General features: G+C 37.4%; 2 protein-coding genes and 1 long non-coding RNA gene across 4 annotated transcripts in view; 2 read left to right on the forward strand and 1 right to left on the reverse strand.

The window, feature by feature from the left end:
* LOC149807605 (cysteine-rich protein 2-binding protein-like) overlaps window positions 1–12,125 on the reverse strand; it is a 92,360-nt gene extending 80,235 nt beyond the window's left edge. Inside the window, exon 1 of the mRNA XM_089968759.1 lies at window positions 12,004–12,125. The gene's annotated coding sequence lies outside the window, so the exon portion shown is untranslated. The remainder of the gene's footprint in view (window positions 1–12,003) is intronic.
* Window positions 2,552–6,339, forward strand: LOC149807606 (growth arrest and DNA damage-inducible protein GADD45 gamma-like). Its single transcript, XM_089968718.1, has 5 exons — window positions 2,552–2,733; window positions 4,108–4,218; window positions 4,530–4,650; window positions 5,081–5,330; window positions 5,678–6,339. The coding sequence occupies exons 1-4, from the start codon at window positions 2,687–2,689 to the stop codon at window positions 5,297–5,299; spliced, it is 498 nt and encodes a 165-aa protein (XP_089824844.1). The 5' UTR covers window positions 2,552–2,686; the 3' UTR covers window positions 5,300–5,330; window positions 5,678–6,339.
* Window positions 12,126–13,053: 928 nt separating the features above from the next.
* Window positions 13,054–19,696, forward strand: LOC149807607 (uncharacterized). 2 transcript variants are annotated; one of them, XR_016423046.1, is made up of 4 exons: window positions 13,054–13,176; window positions 13,825–14,294; window positions 14,755–15,441; window positions 18,780–19,696. It is a non-coding gene; the product is annotated as an uncharacterized LOC149807607 (long non-coding RNA). The 2 variants fall into 2 exon arrangements; XR_016423045.1 differs by having other exon boundaries at window positions 13,079–13,180.
* The last annotated feature ends 225 nt before the right edge of the window (window positions 19,697–19,921 follow it).

Here is a 19,921-nt window from a genome sequence, read left to right on the forward strand (position 1 = left end):
GAAAGAGTGTAGGAGATAAAATAAGAACTTGGTGGAGAAAAAGAAGAAATTAGAAGCAGAAGAAGAAGAAGAAAACCCAAAGGCCCTTTTCAGGGCCAGCCATATTTCTCGAAAAGAGATAGCCTTTCAATTGCCTACCCCTTTTTTTAAATTTAAATGTAAATTTAAAAAAAATTAAAAAAAAAAAATCCCATGTTCAATTCCCTTGAGGCTATAGTGGCCCAAGACTTTTTTCCCATATTCAATTCCCCTTGAGGCTATAGTGGCCCAAGACTACTTCCCATGTTAAATTCCCCTTGAGGCTATATTTGCCCACGATTTTTCTCCATGTTAAATTTCCATTGAGGCTATATTTGCCCAGGGGTCTCTGTAATGCTAATTCCCATTGAGGCTCTAGTGCCCCACCTTACTACTGACGTGGCATAAAAATATTTTAAAAATACTGATGCAATTTTTCCATTTATCAACAGTTTTTACGTTCCTGTCATTTTAGCGCTGTCATCACATTTTATAATTCATGATGCCACATCATCGTCGACGTTTTAATTTGTGTAGTGTTTCTTTACAACTCGTCAGCGAAGATGACGTTTCTGCCGATAATGTTGCGTCTTTTCAAGCCCAGGGTCGAAGTGGATCGACAACTCTTGGCTAATGAAGATGATGACATTGCGGTAGGGAATACACAGATGTCCCTGGCTGATCTACTTGTAAAATGAAATCATTACAGTTGTATATACTGTCCGGCCTTCATTTACTTAAATCTAGCAAGCCCCACCTACCCCCCAACGGTAAATCCCGACGGTAAGCATTTCCAGTCCATCTGAATTCCAGTGACTAATTAACCGATTGAAGTTATGCGCATATCTGTAATAAATGTTTTAATTGCTCAAGGTAGAGTATGTAAACAATTTATTTTTAGGCTCAAAACGAAGACACAGAGGCCGTAGAAAAATCCACCTTTCATCCAGATGTGCTCCACGCGAGCTTAATGTTCAGATAAAAAAAAATAATAATAACCTGAAGGAAAAAAACCATACAGAGTGACAATAATACCTTTAGATACCCCTATAACCCGTTCTGAGGGAAATAGCAGAAGGAAATCGAGGGTCTTGGGTGGAACCAAGTATTTGGAAGTTACGTATCTTCTCTTTTATATAGCATGATTGAGAGGGTCCAGGGACGTCATGGGGGGGGGGGGGCTGGGGACATTGCCCTCTCCCCAATTTGCATGTGCTGTAAAATTGCTGTTGCCTATATTCGAAAATTAACAAGCCCGTCAAGTTTTGCCCCCCTCCCCCCCCCGAAAAAAAGTTGAAATGACGACCCGGAGAGGGTCGGGGGGGGGGGGGATCCAAGGTATTTTTGTCACTCTGTATGTTTTTTTCCTTCAAATTATTTGTTTTTTTTTCCTCAACATCAAGCTCGCGTCGAGCACCTGTGCTTTCATCTAATGATGATTTTCATTCTTATAAATCCCCCAAAAGTAATATTTTCATATGTATCAATCATCTCAAGAGGCGTTTTCCTTTTTCAGTCATTAAACTGTCACGACGACAATCATCGTCGTTATTATTATCCGGTATGTCTGCCAGCATTGCTTTGCTGGTGTAGCAGCCCCCGTTGTTGTTGTTGTTGTTGTTGCTATTACTAGCATTGTTGTTGTTCTTGTTCAAGTTTAATTAGATAAGAAAATTTAACATTCCGAACGTCTCACACCTCTTCTTTACTTCTTGGTCGAGCCTTCGTAGCATAATATAACTTTAGCAAAACCGAAGGGAAAACGTCCTATTTGCCACGACGAGAGGAAGCCGGTGGTCATAGCTATTTATAGAAGTAAGGTAAAAACCTACACTTCTGCTCAATGAGTTAAATACCATGTCTGAAACTTGTAAACTCGCAGACCATTAGTTTTCCATACTAATTAATGATTTTATATCGGTATTTAAAAATGATTCTTTACTGATGAGAAAGACAGTCAGGAATCCAAAAAGGCATACTATTTACAATGGGTATATGTACAAGGTCATCTATGTCACTGCACTGCATAGAATGACTACAATCAAAATTGTTGGCGAACATGATACAAGTATATTTGAAATAGCTTTCGGTAATCCCGAGCTAAATAAGTCGTTTTGAGAATTTCCTTCCCTACGGAATCCAGGACTGATGTGTTAGTTTTAACGTGGACGAAACTACACCGGCTGATTCAGCAAGGATTGTGCAATACCAAGAATCGATTGCCACACGTTTGGACGGGGAATCCCATAGTGTCACATGATACCACGTGACTAACTGGAGAAAGGAGAATTGTGAATGTCATCAAAAATCGGTCACATAATTTTGCAAATATCATCCAACTTACCTTCACAATTGTTCATGCTCATCGTCTTTTGTAGTTTAGTTTAGCTGCTTTTGTACAAAGCAAGGTAAGAAAATACAGAAACGTTGCATATTTTATTTGTTACTATGCGTTGTTAAGGAACAGCCGTACCATCGGCTGAAGACCAATCAGTTGAGGTGTTCTTCTGGGAAAAGCCTTCGACCGGTAAACAAGTTTGTGTATCGTCTTCCTAGTTGGCATTCCGTTGCTTGAGAGCAAACAGATAAGACGTAGATACCGCTTAACAGTTTTACTGATTATTCCTTTGTCGGATTATTCTTTCACACAGGAATTTTTACCAGCAAAATGACGTTCCCAGATGTTGTGGAGGAAACTGTGCAGAAAACAGATATGTAAGTGTGGTTTTAGCTCTAAATATTAGCTTATTATATGACATGCATTCATGGGCTTACATCCGTAAAACTTAATAGCTCACCACTACTTGTTTGCCCCCCCCCCCCCCCATGATTCGGCCATTACTGGTCACAAAGGATCGATACTATTCTACACTAAACAGTGTTTAATCCGACTACGACCAGTATACTCTATACTGTAACCACTAGATAAAGTAAAATCTTTTTATGCCTCATGAGTGATTTAATAAACGGTGCATGGGCGGATCAGGAATATCACAGGGAGGGGTTAAGAAGTCGGGGTCTGTGAGGAACCCCTGGTTGTGGTCCAGGGGACGAAACCCCCATAAGCTCCTACATTTTACGCGTTTCTAGGGCATAGCTTTACCCATGTAACTGAAGAAAAAAAACTTTATTCGGGGATTTCGTTTTTTTATTCTTCCCCGCTACTGTTTTAGAAGTGGAATGGACTGCTAGATCCACCCCGGGCCGGGACCCCGGGTGACAGAGTTGTCTCGCCTTTACATATCACTCACATTTCACATCTGTTCACGTGGATTCTAGTCATGACTTGGCCAGTGTGGTTATGTGATAAAACATGCTAGCAGATTCGCGTTGGTTTATACACTATGTGATGAAAAAAGATTAAGGCTAAAAAAAAAACATTTGTTTTCTATTGCACTGGTTTTAAAATTATGGTAGTAAGGTATATTTTAACTTTTTTTACTTTATATCTTCAAGCACTGGGTTAGACCAGCTCAGTGAGATACACAAATCCATTTCTGTAATGTTGTTAAATTCTGCCTACAAGCACAGTTTTTTTTATTTTTTATTAAAAAACCAGTACTCCCCCTGCGCAAGATATATCTTGATCCTAACGTGAAACGATTGCAATGAGAAAATGTAATATATGTGACTTAAGATAAAAGCATTTGTGAAAACTACATGTAACTCCTAACATTTGCCTTTCTGTGTTTTTCCGACTGTCCAAGTGGTCATAGGCGCTCGCCTTCACATATCACTCGCATCGCACCTCCATCGGTTCGAGTTTCGGCTTGGCCATCCTGGATCGGTGGGTGGGTGAGTCTTCCCGCATCCTTCCTCCACCAAATATACTTGTCTTCAAGTATAGGCGCCTGTCATGAGCAGAAAATTGGCGTGAAACCCACAAACCAAACCATAACGTTTTTCCAAAACGTTCGACAAGGTAAAGTGATGTAAAACCCCGCACGTGACAAAATGATACATCGTGGTTGCTCAATTAGTTTTGTTGGCGCCTTTTTGTTCATCAGAAATCAGTACTTTGAAGTTTTTCAGCACTGTTTTATTTTGAATGTGATTGGTTGTTCTTAATCGAAGTCTTTTCTATTGCAGAGATACAATGAGCTTGAAAACTGCCGAATTTCTGAAGGAAGCATTGCTGAAGGCAATGTCTGAGGGAAGGCTAACTAGTGGAGTGTTTGAATGTGCAAAGGTCTTCCGAATGTAAGTATGACAGTAACATTTTACACTGTATTTAATAATTTAAGCTAAAATACTTGATTCTTTGGTAACATACCGATAATAGCCTCGGGGATAACGTGATTTCAAAAAGCTAATGCCATGACTTTGTAAAAAAGATTCTAGATGTTCGCCTGAGATGGAGAGAGAGAGTAAATTATTTATAAGTAATAATAAAAGTTTAATTCTGCATCCTCCTCAGTAATGTAATTAATGTTTAAGTACATTACATCCATATTCAGTTTTTCTTCTTAGCAATTTTTCATTGACTCATCGTGATTGTGTGCGGTTTTCAGGGACCCTGACAAAGTAAGACTGTGTATTTTGCCAGTTACATCATCCACTGACGTTGCAATCCACATTCAACATAAGCTGATTGAAGCCTACTGCTGGGAAAACGAGATACAGCTGTTGAAGGTACGGACTTTGTTATATTTACACCCACTATTGTTGTAAAGATGGGAAAATAGTTTTCTAATATTGTCATGAAAAGGGACCACTAGATGATATAAGCGATGTATGTTAACGTTAGTTATTAAGGAGTTTAGGAAAATATATAAACATACACCATGGACATTCTTCTATTTTATAATCATTTAAAGACAAAACAAAGCATCATTTGGCTCCTGTCATGACTAGACAAATTACATTAAAAACTTATTTTCCATAAATCAAATTGCCCTTTCATATATTATGTTATGGTAGCAAAAAGATGAATACCATTTGTAAAGCCAAGATGTACGTACTTAAATGTGTGTAATGACACAGTTTATCATTTATAATATTATGTTTCAGAATAAAACGTAATTGCAGATAAAATCTCATCAAAATGTGTTTATGCTTGCAGGTGGACAGTGCTGAAAAATTGTCTGTCGTATTGAATTTTGGAGACAAGAAAAAGCACCAGAAAAGCAAAAACGCCATGCCAGTGACAACAGCCAGTGTGGACTGTAGCTGTGTCCTAGTGACATATCCGCCAAAAAACAAAAGGGACGAAGATGATGAGAGCTTTGCATTCATGGAGCAGATTTGGCCTCATCAAGTGATCGAACTGCCACCAGACTGATAGCTACATTATTTCGATGGATTCATTAAAGGTAACTTTTAAATCTGTTGTTTCCAGCAAATTATTATTGACATGGCTGGTGTTAATTGTTTTCAAAACAAAGGAGAAGGGGTTCAGCTAAACAGAAATCCAAAACTGAAGAAATGATGCATGTGCACAAGAAAAAGAGCTAACATATTGATGTATTTTCCGCTCTGTCTGGTACCACTTTCTTTTACTATTCTCAAGATGGATTTATGTAAATATGACGAGTCTTTCAGGGAAGTCTGGCCTATTGCCAAGTACATCGCCTCATTAAATAAAGTATACATAAACAAAATAAAAGTTTGACCTTTTATTTGTGTCAATTTTTCTGACTATCTCGTTCCATCTTTGCAGGTTGAATAAATACCAAAAATATTTGCTGTGCCGTTCTTACCTCTGCAGTGAGGTTAAATGATCCTCATCACAAGGGAGATGGCTAATCATGAAGGAGATTGGACTGAGTCAACGTAGTGCTTCATTGGGCATCATGCAAAGATTCCTGATATCACATTGACTGTTTCCAAGTATCAAAAGGGAGATAACTCTGTCTACTGGGGCAGAGTTTCATGCTTGAAGGGGCATATTCAAGGAAGTGCACAATACTATCGATAGGGATATATATGTAAAGGCAAGGTGGTATACACCGTCTTCTTGTAGCCAATATATATGAAACCATTGTAGGATCCATAGTGAGGGTGAAATTTGCAAAGACCTGTCAGTTTTGACATGTGATGAGTTAACATATTCTGAGACAAGATGGTCTTCATGTATGATATGTAATTCAGAGTTGGTTACATCTTGCAACTATACCAGCCATTTTGTCAGAGGGTCACATATGCAATTATTTAGCTACAGGTTGTGACCTTAATGGGTTGATATGTTCCCTTGTATTAAAGTCACTTATCAGCTGTATGTATAAATCTCTGAATGTTTATATATCTATGTATCATTGTTTTATTGGGTCATTTTTGTCTTGCTTGTGAGACATCTTGAATAAATTGATATGGATACATAAATTATGTTCTTATGTTGTGATTGTGCAAAACGCCACTTAGGCAAAGGATTAATTTACACATGTGCATGATTAGCTGAAACTAACTTATGTATCCCTTAATGAAGACAAATATATCATTTATTAGTGCATTTATCCAAAATATTACACACACAAGAAGCAGATATGTGTTTTTCAAGCACATCTTTGATCTTTACTTTAACTGTTTAGTAATATGCTTTCTATACACATATACACACATACATGTATATTACTCATTTGTAATCAATCAATACAAGAAGCATCTCTCTCTCTCTCTCTCTCTCTCCCTCTCTCTATATATATATATATATACATGTGTTTGTGCACTTACATGCATACAAAATACAGACTTATTTCATTTAGCTCAGTATTGAACAGTTTCAGCTAATAATGATTTTTTGTTTTCTCTACCTAGGATTGACTGTTCAAATGTTAATGCTGCTGTTATTTTCTTTATGCTGTACCTTATATTATTTCCTCTGCATTACTCACTAAAAGTTACGTCATTATTGGCTGAAATAAAATGATTGGTTCTAATGTAAAGCATAAACTTAATAGGCAAATACAGATTTTGCAATCTATTGTAAAGGCTGCATACAACATGTCATATAATTGTAATTAATCTGAATGTGCCATTAGTCTGGAATAATTTGTCACATGGACTATTTTAAGAGAAATAAACACAACATACCTGAATAACACCTGTTATTCAATCTTTTCCCAAATTAGTGACATGGAAACCTATGCTTGGTAGAACTACACCACTTTTTAAAATTTCTGTAAGCCTATGATATAAACGATGATGACGTATCATCCATGTTGGATTACAAGGGTGTCCAGGTTGCACAGTATACGTGGTAACATTCTCTGCTGTGACAACCCCTGTAATCATCTCAGCTTGCAGAGATGTTAAACCAGAATCTATGGAAATTTTGCAGAATGGGCTTGTTCTGATTATAGATATGATCTCTCGTAGCATTAATGATAGTATTTAATTATTTAAAACTCAAATTTAAGATTTTTACATTTTGAGACGCATTTGAAATCGTGATTTTCGTTCAAAGTAGGTAAACGTCAATATTGCTTTTCTTCCGCATACAACGTCGACACGTGCATTTAAGACAATTGTCAGGTAAACGTGCCTGGAACTGTGAGAGGAATGATGCCAATTTAGGACAGGTTCCGACTTGTGCATCCAAATCAGAGTATGGGTTCCGATCGATATCACCTTTGGCCTCATCTTAAAAAATTACACTATTTGTCAATAACTTGCACACCACGATAACTTTGTGACGTTGAACTTTTCAAATTGACCAGTTATAAGTCTGATGTGTTGTGTTGTTCGTCCGTTGAGTCGACGAGGACCACTCTCACATCCAAGGGTTGGAAGGGCTGGTTCTGTTTTGTGAGTGCGCAGGTGGGTGATGAGGCCAATCCTTACACTGAATGCTCGTTTGCATTAGGGACAAGGGATTAGTGGAACATCTCCAGGAGGGTTGATGGCACGCGCTTTTCTGGCTTGCTTCTTCAGCTCTGTAGCTGCTGTCCTGCTAGATTCGCACAACTTGGAGCCTTTGTGCACGGAGGAACGCCAAGTGACTCGATCGCTTGCTGTTTGCTCCCAGGAATCAGGGTTTATGTCGAACGCTTTCAGTGCACTTTCAGATTGACTTTGACGCGTTTCATCTGACCTCCGTGCGATCGCTGTCCTTGCTGTTGCTCGCCATAGAAGAGTCTCTTAGGCAGCCGGTAGTCTGGCATGCGTACATGTCCCGCCCAGCATAGCTGGGACTGCATCAAGATGGTGGGGAGACCTGCTTGGGTGAGTACTTCAGTGTCTGGAACCTTGTCTTGCCACTTGATGTTGAGGATTTCTCTGAGATTTCTGGTGTGAACGTGGTTCAGCTTCCTGGCGTGACGTTGGTACACCGTCCAGTAGAGTAGTGTGGGGAGCACAACTGCACTGTAGACCTTTAGTTTGGTCTGGATGCTGATGCCTTTTCTATTCCAGACGTTGGCATACAGTCTGTCGAAAGTTGCGCTGACTCTGGCAATGCGGATGTTGACCTAGTAAATAGTGACCCTCTGTGACAGTGTGTTGCCAAGGTAGGTGAAATGGTTCACTACGACTACGTCGAGTTTTTGGCCATTGACGGTGATGTTGGGCTTAACATAGGGCTTTCCAGGGGCCGGCTGATGCAGTACTGGTACTGATGATGGGACCAAAACTTGTGCAGGAGCTGGGGAACTTGTCAACGCTGCGTTGCAATTCGGCTTCTGAGCCAGCGATGAGGACGTAGTCATCAGCAAATAAGTATACCCTGATGGTGTCTGTCATAAACTTGGTTTTCGCTTGAAGTCTCCTTGGATTGAATAGTTTTCCATATGTACGGTACCTGATTCCGACTCCAACATCTCCGGCTCTGAATACAGTAGTCAGCGTGGAGGAGAACAATAGACTCTCGGTGACAGAACACAACACTGCTTGACACCATTGGTTACTGGGAATGGCTCAGATGTCTCTCCGTTGTCATGGACTCGTGCCTGTATGCCTTTGTGGAAATACTGCACCATGGATATAAATTTTCTCGGGCATCCTTACTTGGCCATTACCTTCCTCAAGCCTTCTCTGCTGACAGTATCAAAGGCATTTGTCAAGTCGACGTAGTTGGTGAAAAGGTCGGCTTTTTGCTATTGACATTTCTCTTGTAACTGCCTCGCAGAAAACACCATGTCGATGGTCCCACGTTCTTTTCGGAATCCACACTGGCTTTCTGGCAGGAGTCCCTGGTCAAGGTGCGTAGTGAGGCAGTTCAGTAGGATGCTGTCGAGTTTCCTTACTGCGATTGAGAGCAAGGATATACCCCTGTGGTTGTTGCAGGCCTGGCGGTTCCCTTTGCGCTTATACAGGTGGATTATGGAAACGTCTTTGAATTCCTGTACAAATTGTCAAATGTACATGTAGTACTCGCACCAAAATAGTGGTGGTGTTATGTGGTCCTGGAGGCGAAGGGAATAGCAAAATCCGACCTGAGAACACCACTCAAAATTAAGTAGTCAAATTTAAGATAACCAATCCCTCTTATGCATAGTGCAGAGGGATATATATCTTAAAAGAAGCCGCCAGGAATAGGAAAGTGACGATGTCTTCCAATTGCATCCGGTCACTTTTTCACTTTTTTTCTTTCTTCTTTATCATCTTTTATTCAGTATGAGTTGTAGGATATTTTGACATATTTGTCAGTTCTTAATACGTGAAAACGATATGTCTGTGATTGGAGAATGCATTGTTTTGTCTACATTTGTTCTGCACATAAGAACAGGGTCACACTGACAGTGTTATTTACAATGCATTCTAATGTGTCGAGAGACTGGTGGCAACTGAGTCAAACACATTTAAAAATAAATATGACACCGTCAATTTTATATAAGAAAATAACTGGACATCCTGTTTGCTGTAAACAGCTGAACTGATCACTCCCATGATGTCATCAAGTTATGATGATTAAGATCAGGTGCTTGACTCGTGTGATACGTTGTCAATATTACTAATTGGAGAAAAGTGTTTTTCGTCTGTTACCTAATTTGATCTCGTTTAAATACACTTTTATTTTAAACACGGATAACTACCATTCGCTTTTGCGCCTCTACATCCCCGATGAAATCCCAAATGCTGATGAGGTCGAACAATATAATTATTGATTCAACTTTACAATTTCAGTTGATTTTTATTATACGAATGACTTCAGGCGTAATTAAGCTTTTAATGTCTTTTTTTAAGCGAGTATTTTGTCAACAAGTATTCTTACTTAAGTGTATACGTGGAATTACTGTAGTTTGTAAGTACACAACACATATGACTGCTTTACTAACGCGTGATGACGTTAAATTAATATGACTAATTGTATGAAATATTTTCTGTTTACGTTATTTTCCATTTGCGCAATGGAAAGACGCTATTAACATTTCCGAAAGTATAGTTTGTTTACAGTTCTGTAAAACCGGGAAAACTAACGGAACTATTTATAGAATTGATTCGTACAACTGAGTACATTTGACAAACACGGGAAAATGTCCTTGACGCACAGATACGGAACAACTATAAAAACACAAAACAAGTTTGGCGTAAAATGCTTACACCATCATCGTATAGCATTAAATAACTACAGATTAATGGACCGATTGGATTTCTAGGTTAGACCTAAAATAAATTAATTTTTATTTGAGATAATAATAGTAATTTCGTATTAAGGAAGTTCCTTATAAGGACATCCAAATAACATGGTCCCCGGAATTTGGTCCAATAGCTGCAGATACGTTAAACGTTTCTGAAATGATTTGTTCGGATATCCTGCTTCCTGTTAAATAAGAAAACCTCTTCGATAACATTTTACCACCGGTTAGCAAAACTAACAGAGCCAATACTTGCTTAGTTGAGAGAGACATAGAGAGAGAGAGAGAGGGCAATGTTTATAATTATTAAGTAGATGAGCTACCTTAAGTGTCCTCAATATCACATTAAACCAACCCCTACAATGATGCCATAAGGCGGAAGACTGGGATCATATAGTGTCTTCTTATTATTGACATATCTTTAACCTGATTACACGGGACAAATGGAAATACATATATTATGTTCCCACCTTTCTTTAAATGCTTGGCGTCTAGCATTTACTCGTATTCCTGAAGAGATGTGTTCGTTTCGTGATTTGGAAGTCATCTTCAATAAATATGGGATCCTGTGTAATGCAAGACAAATAATACAATCGTTTCACTAATAACATACATCTTCTCGCAGGTACTCAACCCCTCCTATTCGCCACGCCCTCGACACTTCATGGGACACCTTTTTTCTTTATAAATTGTCAAATATTTTTCTTTGAAAATGTTTCTTTTCTTTTTGTCCGATTAATAATGTACACAAATTAGTGAAATGAAGACTGCATTTAATGTGTAAAGGCCCAAAATGGTAGTTTAGCTGTACAAAGGTTTTCCCCGTCTAAAAATAGACCATGACTAAATATGCTCACATTACCCCACCCACCCACCCCTCTCTCTCTCTCGTGGTTAAATATATAAAGCGATTATAATTGCTTTGGCGAAGTATGCCAGGCACTATCGCATGCACCTCATTTTTATAGACACTGTTGCATGTACAGTTATGTAATTTCATGTCTCCATTCAGATTTATCACTCGTGTTTACTTCCGTATAAAAGTAAATTGTGGTTGTAATAGCCTATTCCTGCTATTTGAAATTGTCCATGTCCAGTAGTTGGATTATGTACTATATATACAGGCGACACGCGCAAGACCTTATTCAATAGGATTTCCTGATTGGTTCATTCTTAGCACAGATCTTGACATTTTTATCCAATTATAAGCGTGGAAAGACTCAGACGTGTGTTTCTTTGGGTTCAAATTCATATTTCTTGCAATATTTCACTCGTGTCCTCTTCGGTACTTTTCTGAAGTACAAGTTCTATTCTTGCACTCTATTACGTTGCCTTACGTTTTGTCATGCGTTGTTTGGTAGCTGTAAAGCCTGTTGCCGACAGAGTTATTATCTATTACGTCGTAAGTAGTCGTCATGCGTTGTTTGCTTGCTTTAGTGCCTGTCACCGATATTGTTATTATCTATTACGTTACCTTTAGTTTCGTCGGGTTGATAGGTACTTATAGCTCTTCTCGTCCCATAAACATGTCACATCACGCCTAGGAGTTCATAATATCTTGACTTAGATAAGTACAAACAAGTAATGCATACACGGGACCTAGTAACAGGCACACGGAAACCTAGTGCAAAAACCAGAACAGCAGTTGAGAGAGAGAGAAGTATATATGTCTATGTGATACTATGTAGCACACAATTATCAACGTTTTCATCAATTATCCATCTACAAGATTGAATGATATTATGGATTTGTTTGTTGTTGTTGTAGGGTTTGACGCCATTTTTCAGCACAAGATAGGCTCTACATGGCGGCCAGTATAATTGGTGGGTGAAGAACCCTGGAAAACCCCGGGAAGAACCACCGACCCACGAGAAGCTACTGGCAGGCTTTCTCACGTACCAACGTTAGCCGAGCCTGAGACTCGAACTCCCGCAGACAGAGGTGAAATGGCAGTGATCCGTAACGGTGAGCGCTTTAGACCACTCGGCCGCTCGGGGCCCCGGATTTGTTTGAAAGATGAGACTGGGAATTATATATTTTTAGCCTTTAATTGCATGCTTAAATAATTGATTGATGGGTACCAAACCCCACCTCTGAATAATGTTTTAAGTACACCCGCACACATGCGTACAGACTCTTTCCAACAACGATCAAGCTCAGGTGGCCTTGTGGTTAGAGTGTCAGCCTCGGATGCTGGAGGTCGCGGGTTCGAACCTCGGCCGAGTTATGCCAAAGACTTACAAAAATGCTACTAACAGCTGTCTCACTTGGCGCTCAGCATTCTCAGTGCTAAATATCACTATAAACTGCCACACTGCAGATATCGTAGCGATATGCCTGAAAATTTTGTAAAGCTACGTTAAAAATCCAAATCCACACACACACACACACACACACACAGATCACCGACATTTCATCTCTGTCTGTGTAGGTTCGAGTCTTGGGCTCGGCCAATGTGGGTATGTGAGAAAGAGTAACTTTCCGTGGGTCGTTGGTTTTTTTGGGTGTTCTTGCAGGTTCTTCCGCCACCAAATAAACTGTACGTCACGTAATATCATGTGCTGGAAATGGCGTTGAACTCATAGCAACAGTAACAACATCAGCAGTAAGGACACAGCTTAGGCATGTTTGGTTACCTAGTGAAAAAGTGAGTAAGTAAAATACACTCAATATTACAGTCCTCTTACTTAATGTTACTTTTATCACTCAGTATTACAGTCTACCTCTTACTTAATATTAATTTTATCACTCAATAATACAATCTACCTCTTACTTAGTGTTACTTTGATCATTCAATAATACAATCTACCTCTTACTTAATATTAATTTTATCACTCAGTATTACAGTCTACCTCTTACTTAATATTAATTTTATCACTCAATAATACAATCTACCTCTTACTTAGTGTTACTTTGATCATTCAATAATACAATCTACCTCTTACTTAGTGTTACTTTGATCATTCAATAATACAATCTACCTCTTACTTAGTGTTACTTTGATCATTCGATAATACAATCTACCTCTTACTTAGTGTTACTTTGATCATTCAATAATACAATCTACCTCTTACTTAGTGTTACTTTGATCACTCAATAATACAATCTACCTCTTACTTAGTGTTAATTTTATCACTCAATAATACAATCTACCTCTTACTTAATATTAATTTTATCACTCAATAATACAATCTACCTCTTACTTAGTGATACTTTGATCATTAAATGTTACAGCTTAGATGCACTTCATTTTGTTTCTAATTGTAGTGCATTTGTTTCTAATTGTTACATTTAGGTTTATAACTACCTAATCCAATGATCGCACGGAAAGGAAGCTCTGAACGATCTAAGTCGTGTACGTGTCTTTGTCAATCGTGTACGGTCTTTCTCAGTTGTGTACGTGTCTTATAGGTGTCTTTCTCAGTCGTGTACGTATCTTTCTTAAACTTTAAGTATATCTAGCTCTTTAGTAGCACACGTGAGCAAGGTTGTTTTCTGGTATTCTGAATTAGGGGAAATAACGCAAATTAATTGGCAGTTCTGCACTACTGTCTGCCAATAATCAGACAATTGTTTGCAAAATGTAAAAGTAACATTTTTGTAAGTATTTGGTATGACTTGGCCGGGGATCGAACTCACGACTTCCCGCATCCGAAGCGGAGGCTCTAACCACTAGGCCACCAGAGCGGTTGATCGGTGATTTGCAAAGACGAGCGCTTTAGACTACTTGGACACACGACCTTTACTGCCCTAATTCAACAGTAGGTATGTGGAGTTAGATTGATCACATAAAAAAATATTTAAAAAAAACATCAAAAATAGTATAAATGAATTCAAGTTATTGCGAAAATCTTTGCATGCATTGACATCAACAGATGGAAGGCAACAATACAAACACAAACAATTAGCTAGAATAAAAGTATTGTAGAAGAAAGCATTGTTTAATAACGAACGAGAAAGCATTCGTTTCGCTTTCGAAAGAACTGAAAATTAAAATAATTTTTTATAGACATTTTATTGACCAAACTTTGTGACAAAGAGTCAAGCTTAAACAGAGTTTTCATATTGCAACGAATTGAAAATAATTTGCCAGAACAAAGTTATTCTTACTTTGAAAAACAAAACGATTAGAAGATTATTTTTATAGCAAAACCAGAGGTGTTCATCGATTCACTTTTTGGGTAAATAATCTCTAATCAAGAACTTTGGGTTACATCTTTTTCAGATTGAAATCAAACACAAAGACAAAACTCGAATTGACTACGAATCCAGAGTACAAGAATTGTGACTACAAGAATGGCAAATCAAAAGAAATACATGCAAATGTTTTGTCTTTTTCCTGAAATGCTTTAAGCAAAGTGTTTAATATCTTTTCAACACATTTTTGTTTCTGAGCCCTTTCTTGCAGGACATCTTTGAACGTCCTGCAGAAAAGTTCGTAATGTGCTATAATTAACGCTGTAATTTACCCACGAACTAATTCAGTTCTATTTACGGTTTGATTGCGTAGGACATTGCATTAATATCAGCTGTTCAATTTCATATTTATTAGTGCATCAGAGCAACAGAATCTTGTGCTGATACAGCTAACATCATTTCAAAGTGTGTGAAAAATTACATACTGAATGGAACTAGATATACTCTGTCAAAAGGTTTAAAATAGATACATTAATATTTATTATAGCTTCTCAAACAAAAAAGAAAAAGAAAATTATGGTCGATAACCAAATATTTCTTGTAGATGCCCAAAAGTACAACTTATTGTCATTTATCCTATCTGCCTAATTGTACTTTATGAACTTTAGCTCTTTTTCTTTGTCTAAACTTTTGCAGAAGTCCATCTGCTTACTCTTGTTTTTCATCCCCGATGACGACATACTCTGATGATTGCAGTGCACCTTACCTTCCAAAGGTATATAATCCGTTTTACTTCTCTACGTCAAAATTGTCTCATATGTCGCTTCAAGTGATTAATTTACACCGTCGACCATAACCCCGAATGGTGATCATAGAGGAAACAAAAGATTAATATAATCTTTTATATTAGTCAAGTTATAGTGATTGCGATGCATCCTAAGGAATCATGGTAGACCAGATGTTTGCATCACTTTCTATAATTTGAAGCCATTTCAATCCATACTCGTGATACCAACCCGATTATACAGTTATCATTGACAATATAATCATAAATTAGTTCAGTTAGTTCATTCGTCAAGGGAACAAAAACCCAAACATATTACACTTACAAAACATACAAACAATCAAAATCTACGAAAGATTATCGACTCCTACATCTTAAAACCACAAGGGCAGTTTACAACAAGAGATATAACAATACAAAGTTGTGCAAAAATAGGGTTCTTATACCTCTCGCATAGCGAACCAGTATGTTTTGGCCTGATTCAAATATGTGAACGAGAGATGGAAACAGCTTGGCGAGAGATCAACGCCATCTACAGGATTTGGTAAAGAAAGTATATCCTGGTAGAGTTATTTCAAGGAGGTTCAGAAGGAAAGATGTTAAGATAAATGTGTGTCGGAATACTGGACAAGAATTATACTACTACTACTAATAATAAAATCATAAACATGTAGTTACTCGGGTAGATGTAACACTGGTGACTGGCTGTAATTCAACTAGCGGTTTTGTGACTATTCATTCGCTTTCTAATATCATTGATTTCGCCAACATACTGAATGTCACAAGGATAGACTGTATTATTGGATGGACATTCCAACTTCCGACTGATCGTGTAGTGCAGTGCTGTCCAACCTTTCTGACACCATGGGCCACTGAAAAATCTATTTCTTGAGGGCCGCAGCAGAAAATGGAAAAGCAGCGACTATATAGCTGCTTGAGCTCTGGCGGGCCATTTAAAATCAGCTCGCGGGCCGCGGGTTGGACAGCACAGGTGTAGTAGCTAACTCCTGGTGTCGAACTGCTGAAAAATTTGGACTCGGGCATAGGTCTGCAAATTAGGTAAAGCTTGTCTTTGCAATGGTATGTGCCTGAATCTGTGGTCTTGTATGAAGTTACCATGGAAAACGTACCAGATGGTAGCCCTCTCTCTCTCTCTCTCTGTTTTCGTTTAGGGTTGGCGACCCGGATTTATTTTTCTTCAATTTGGAGGGTTGGTTGCAAAGGGATTTTCTTCGAGAAAATGTAAGAATAGGAGATAGTTGGTCTAGGTTCTTTTATAAATTTCTTTTTATAGTGTGGTGGGTATAGTATTGATTCTGAAAAAATAAATATTTTGAAAGAGAGTAGCTGGATGGTGGCCTACAATTTAATAACGAATTCATGTATCGGATGGTTAATGGTCGAGGATTTCCAAAAAGCGGATAGACGTGTGCATGGCATAAGCCATTGGTCTTATGGATTACTTGCAGTGTTGTAAAGTATCTCCCAAATGTCGCGATATGAATATTGGATGTCTGAAGATTTGCAGAATCATTCAGCAATTTCCAATACAATATTGCATTTTAAAATCTCATTGCTTAGAAATCCGGAATATACGATAGATTTCGCCTCTTTTTCGTGTATATGACCAATCGTTAAATGTCACAAAACATATTAGAAGTGGCAGTCTTGAATAAAATTGATAAAATCATTTTGAAAATAGAGGCCCAACAACTTACATTGTCCAGTTTATTTTAAGTCCAAGTCCGTCACTAATACTTGGCACGACCTTGGGAATAAAATGTTAGTGAAAATAAAAAGAAAAAAAAGAAAACAAACGAGTTCATATTTACACATACAAATGCAGTAACCGTTTTTTATTATATGATCATTTCCTTTTCTTACCTAATAATAAAGAAATACACTACATAAACGTAGTAATTGAATTTATGCTGTATTTCAAAAGAACTACACAACCGTAGATTCATCAATACACAATAACAATATAAATGCGCAAGTAACATTAGTTAAATTTTTTTTATCGTTTTGGTATACTTAAAATTTAAATTTTTAATGAATGGGCATTGAAGAAACTTTTCCAGTTGGTCTGGTATTGGTGAAATTTGTTTTTCTGTTGATCCAACTTAATTCTGCTTTTCTGCTTATGAATGACTGGGTTTATTGAGGTCAGTTCAGTGCAGTAAGAAGAATGTGATTTCTGTTGGAAATGTAGTTGACATTACATTCATATTTCGGTGTGTATCAGGTTTTCCATGACATAGTCATGTCATTCGGATTTGCAAAACTAACATAGAAAGTACATTTGAAGGAAATTCAAGATGCATTACTGTAAGTATATTTATTACCATTCTTATTACCAGCTAAAGACGACATGCTAATTCCTTGTCACTTGCATGCTTGCTTGTGGAGGGACCCCAGCTGTGACCTACATGGCTTGTATCGCTATCTTAACATTGTATCAAAATAGTTCAACGGGGAAAATACAAACCAGCTGTTGTGTGACGGTTCATTTACCCAGTGGAAATAATACTTTTTCGTCGGCCTGGCTTATTGGCTCCGATGCACTCAGTTTCTTTCCAAAACTTAAAGTTGCATTTTTCTTGAATTCAGTGTTTTTACTGAATTGTAAATTGGTACGTCTCTGTTATACATGCAATAGCCCCGGTCTCAATATGCTTTTCTATGCTATTTGTATTGGACACCAGAGAGCACGGGGCATTTTCTGAACCATTGTTTTTGCGAAAAGTGACAAGTATTTCTCCAAAATAACTGTTAAAATGATCAGAATGGTATTTTCAATTACTGCGTCTCTCGCGTTTGTTGTTGACGTTCATTCGATTGCTTGTTTTAAGTTTCTTTTGTGACTCAGTGAACTTGTCCACGTCATTCTCTCTACTATCAAATAGTCGAAACAGCTTGTTTTAGTTCATTTACAGACAAATCAACCGAAAGCTAAATGTCTATGACACGAGAGTACATGGTTTATTTACAAAGCAGTTGCTAATACACTTTACTATTTTTAGGCACACATGTCGTGCAATGTGAACCCGTGCAATATGGAAGAATACTACACGAATCTGACAATGTACAAATAACATAAAATAACTAGCATATAATAATTCAGTTTCCAGTATTTACACTCTGAATAGTCGGTTGGTCTAGATCATTTATAAAAGGTTCATTCGGTTTATTCACTCTGCATAAAGCTCATGTATCCTATTTCTAGTGGTGGTTTTTTGTGTAACATGTTTGTTCCGTCCATGAAATTGCTATTCGAAAGAAAAGAACTTTTAGATATGTTATTATTATTATTATTATTATTATTTCAGGTCACAACTAAAAAGGAATCGCTTACTATTTTGAAAACTGCAGTAATAACAACACGACATCATATATTCAGTCATTTATATATAAGCAAGCCATGAAATAAAGAGTAAACCAATGTATCTATGACTCGCATTCGTTTTATAAAAACATCAAATTTACTTTATCTTATTGCAATAGACAATCTGAAACTCTAAACTAAACCCACGTCTCCCGTTACCTCATTTTGAGACAAATCAAATACCATCATGCAATGAAACTGACTGACCGAGGGAGTTCAAAATTTAAGTATTATCATCACAGCTCAGAATTGAGAAAACCATCGTCGTCATGGTCATTGTCATCGGTATTGCCAGGGCCGGCGCTACCATATAGGCAAACTAGGTAGCCGCCTAGGGCGTTGATTTCAGGGGGCGCATTTCTCCAATTTCTCTAAATCAACAACAGTTTTGAAAAATAAATAAATAAATTTCAGTTTTATTGAGGGTCGTTTTTATCCTGGTTTATTTCATACAGGGACAAATAATCGGGTAGATTCAGTCTTATATGTTTGTTGGGTATGAAAAGACAAATGTACATTATGTTTATAAATTTTGAAATTGATATTTTCCTGCCGGGGGGGTGGGGGCACCAGAATCTATCCTTGCCCTGGGTATTGCCATCATCATCGTGGTTTTCGATATCTCTCCTGTAGTTTCCTCTTGTTCGTCAGTTTTATCAATTTATTTTTCATAAATTGTTAGCTGCAAGCTGCAGGAAAAAACATGAATTTTCGATATCCTCCTCATTCCCATGATATACACAGAGTTATTACTATCATCCCGACAATGTCAATACAAAATAACGTGGGGCAGTGTCTTCCACGCTAATTTTCTCGGTCTGTTAACAGAGTAACCACCAGAACTATTGACATGGGAGTCACAACACATATTTTAATTTATAGTAAAAGGAAGTCCTATTAATATCAGTTGGAATTTTATATATATATATATATATATATATATATATATATATATATATATATATATATATATATATATATGTATATGTATATATATATATATATATATATATATATATATATGTATATATATATATATATATATATATATATATATATATATATATATATATATATATATATATA

Source organism: Sinohyriopsis cumingii, chromosome 1 (genome assembly GCF_028554795.1).
Source record: "Sinohyriopsis cumingii isolate HCF-2022 chromosome 1, ASM2855479v2, whole genome shotgun sequence".
NCBI classification, from domain to species: domain Eukaryota; kingdom Metazoa; phylum Mollusca; class Bivalvia; order Unionida; family Unionidae; genus Sinohyriopsis; species Sinohyriopsis cumingii.

What these genes read in the sequence shown, in the direction of transcription:
- LOC149807606 (XM_089968718.1), top strand. Translation starts at nt 2,687, where the DNA reads ATGACGTTCCCAGATGTTGTGGAGGAAACTGTGCAGAAAACAGATAT. An exon ending in ACTGTGCAGAAAACAGATAT is followed by an intron (nt 2,734 to 4,107) that starts GTAAGTGTGGTT and finishes TTTCTATTGCAG; the next exon opens with AGATACAATGAGCTTGAAAA. An exon ending in TGTGCAAAGGTCTTCCGAAT is followed by an intron (nt 4,219 to 4,529) that starts GTAAGTATGACA and finishes TGCGGTTTTCAG; the next exon opens with GGACCCTGACAAAGTAAGAC.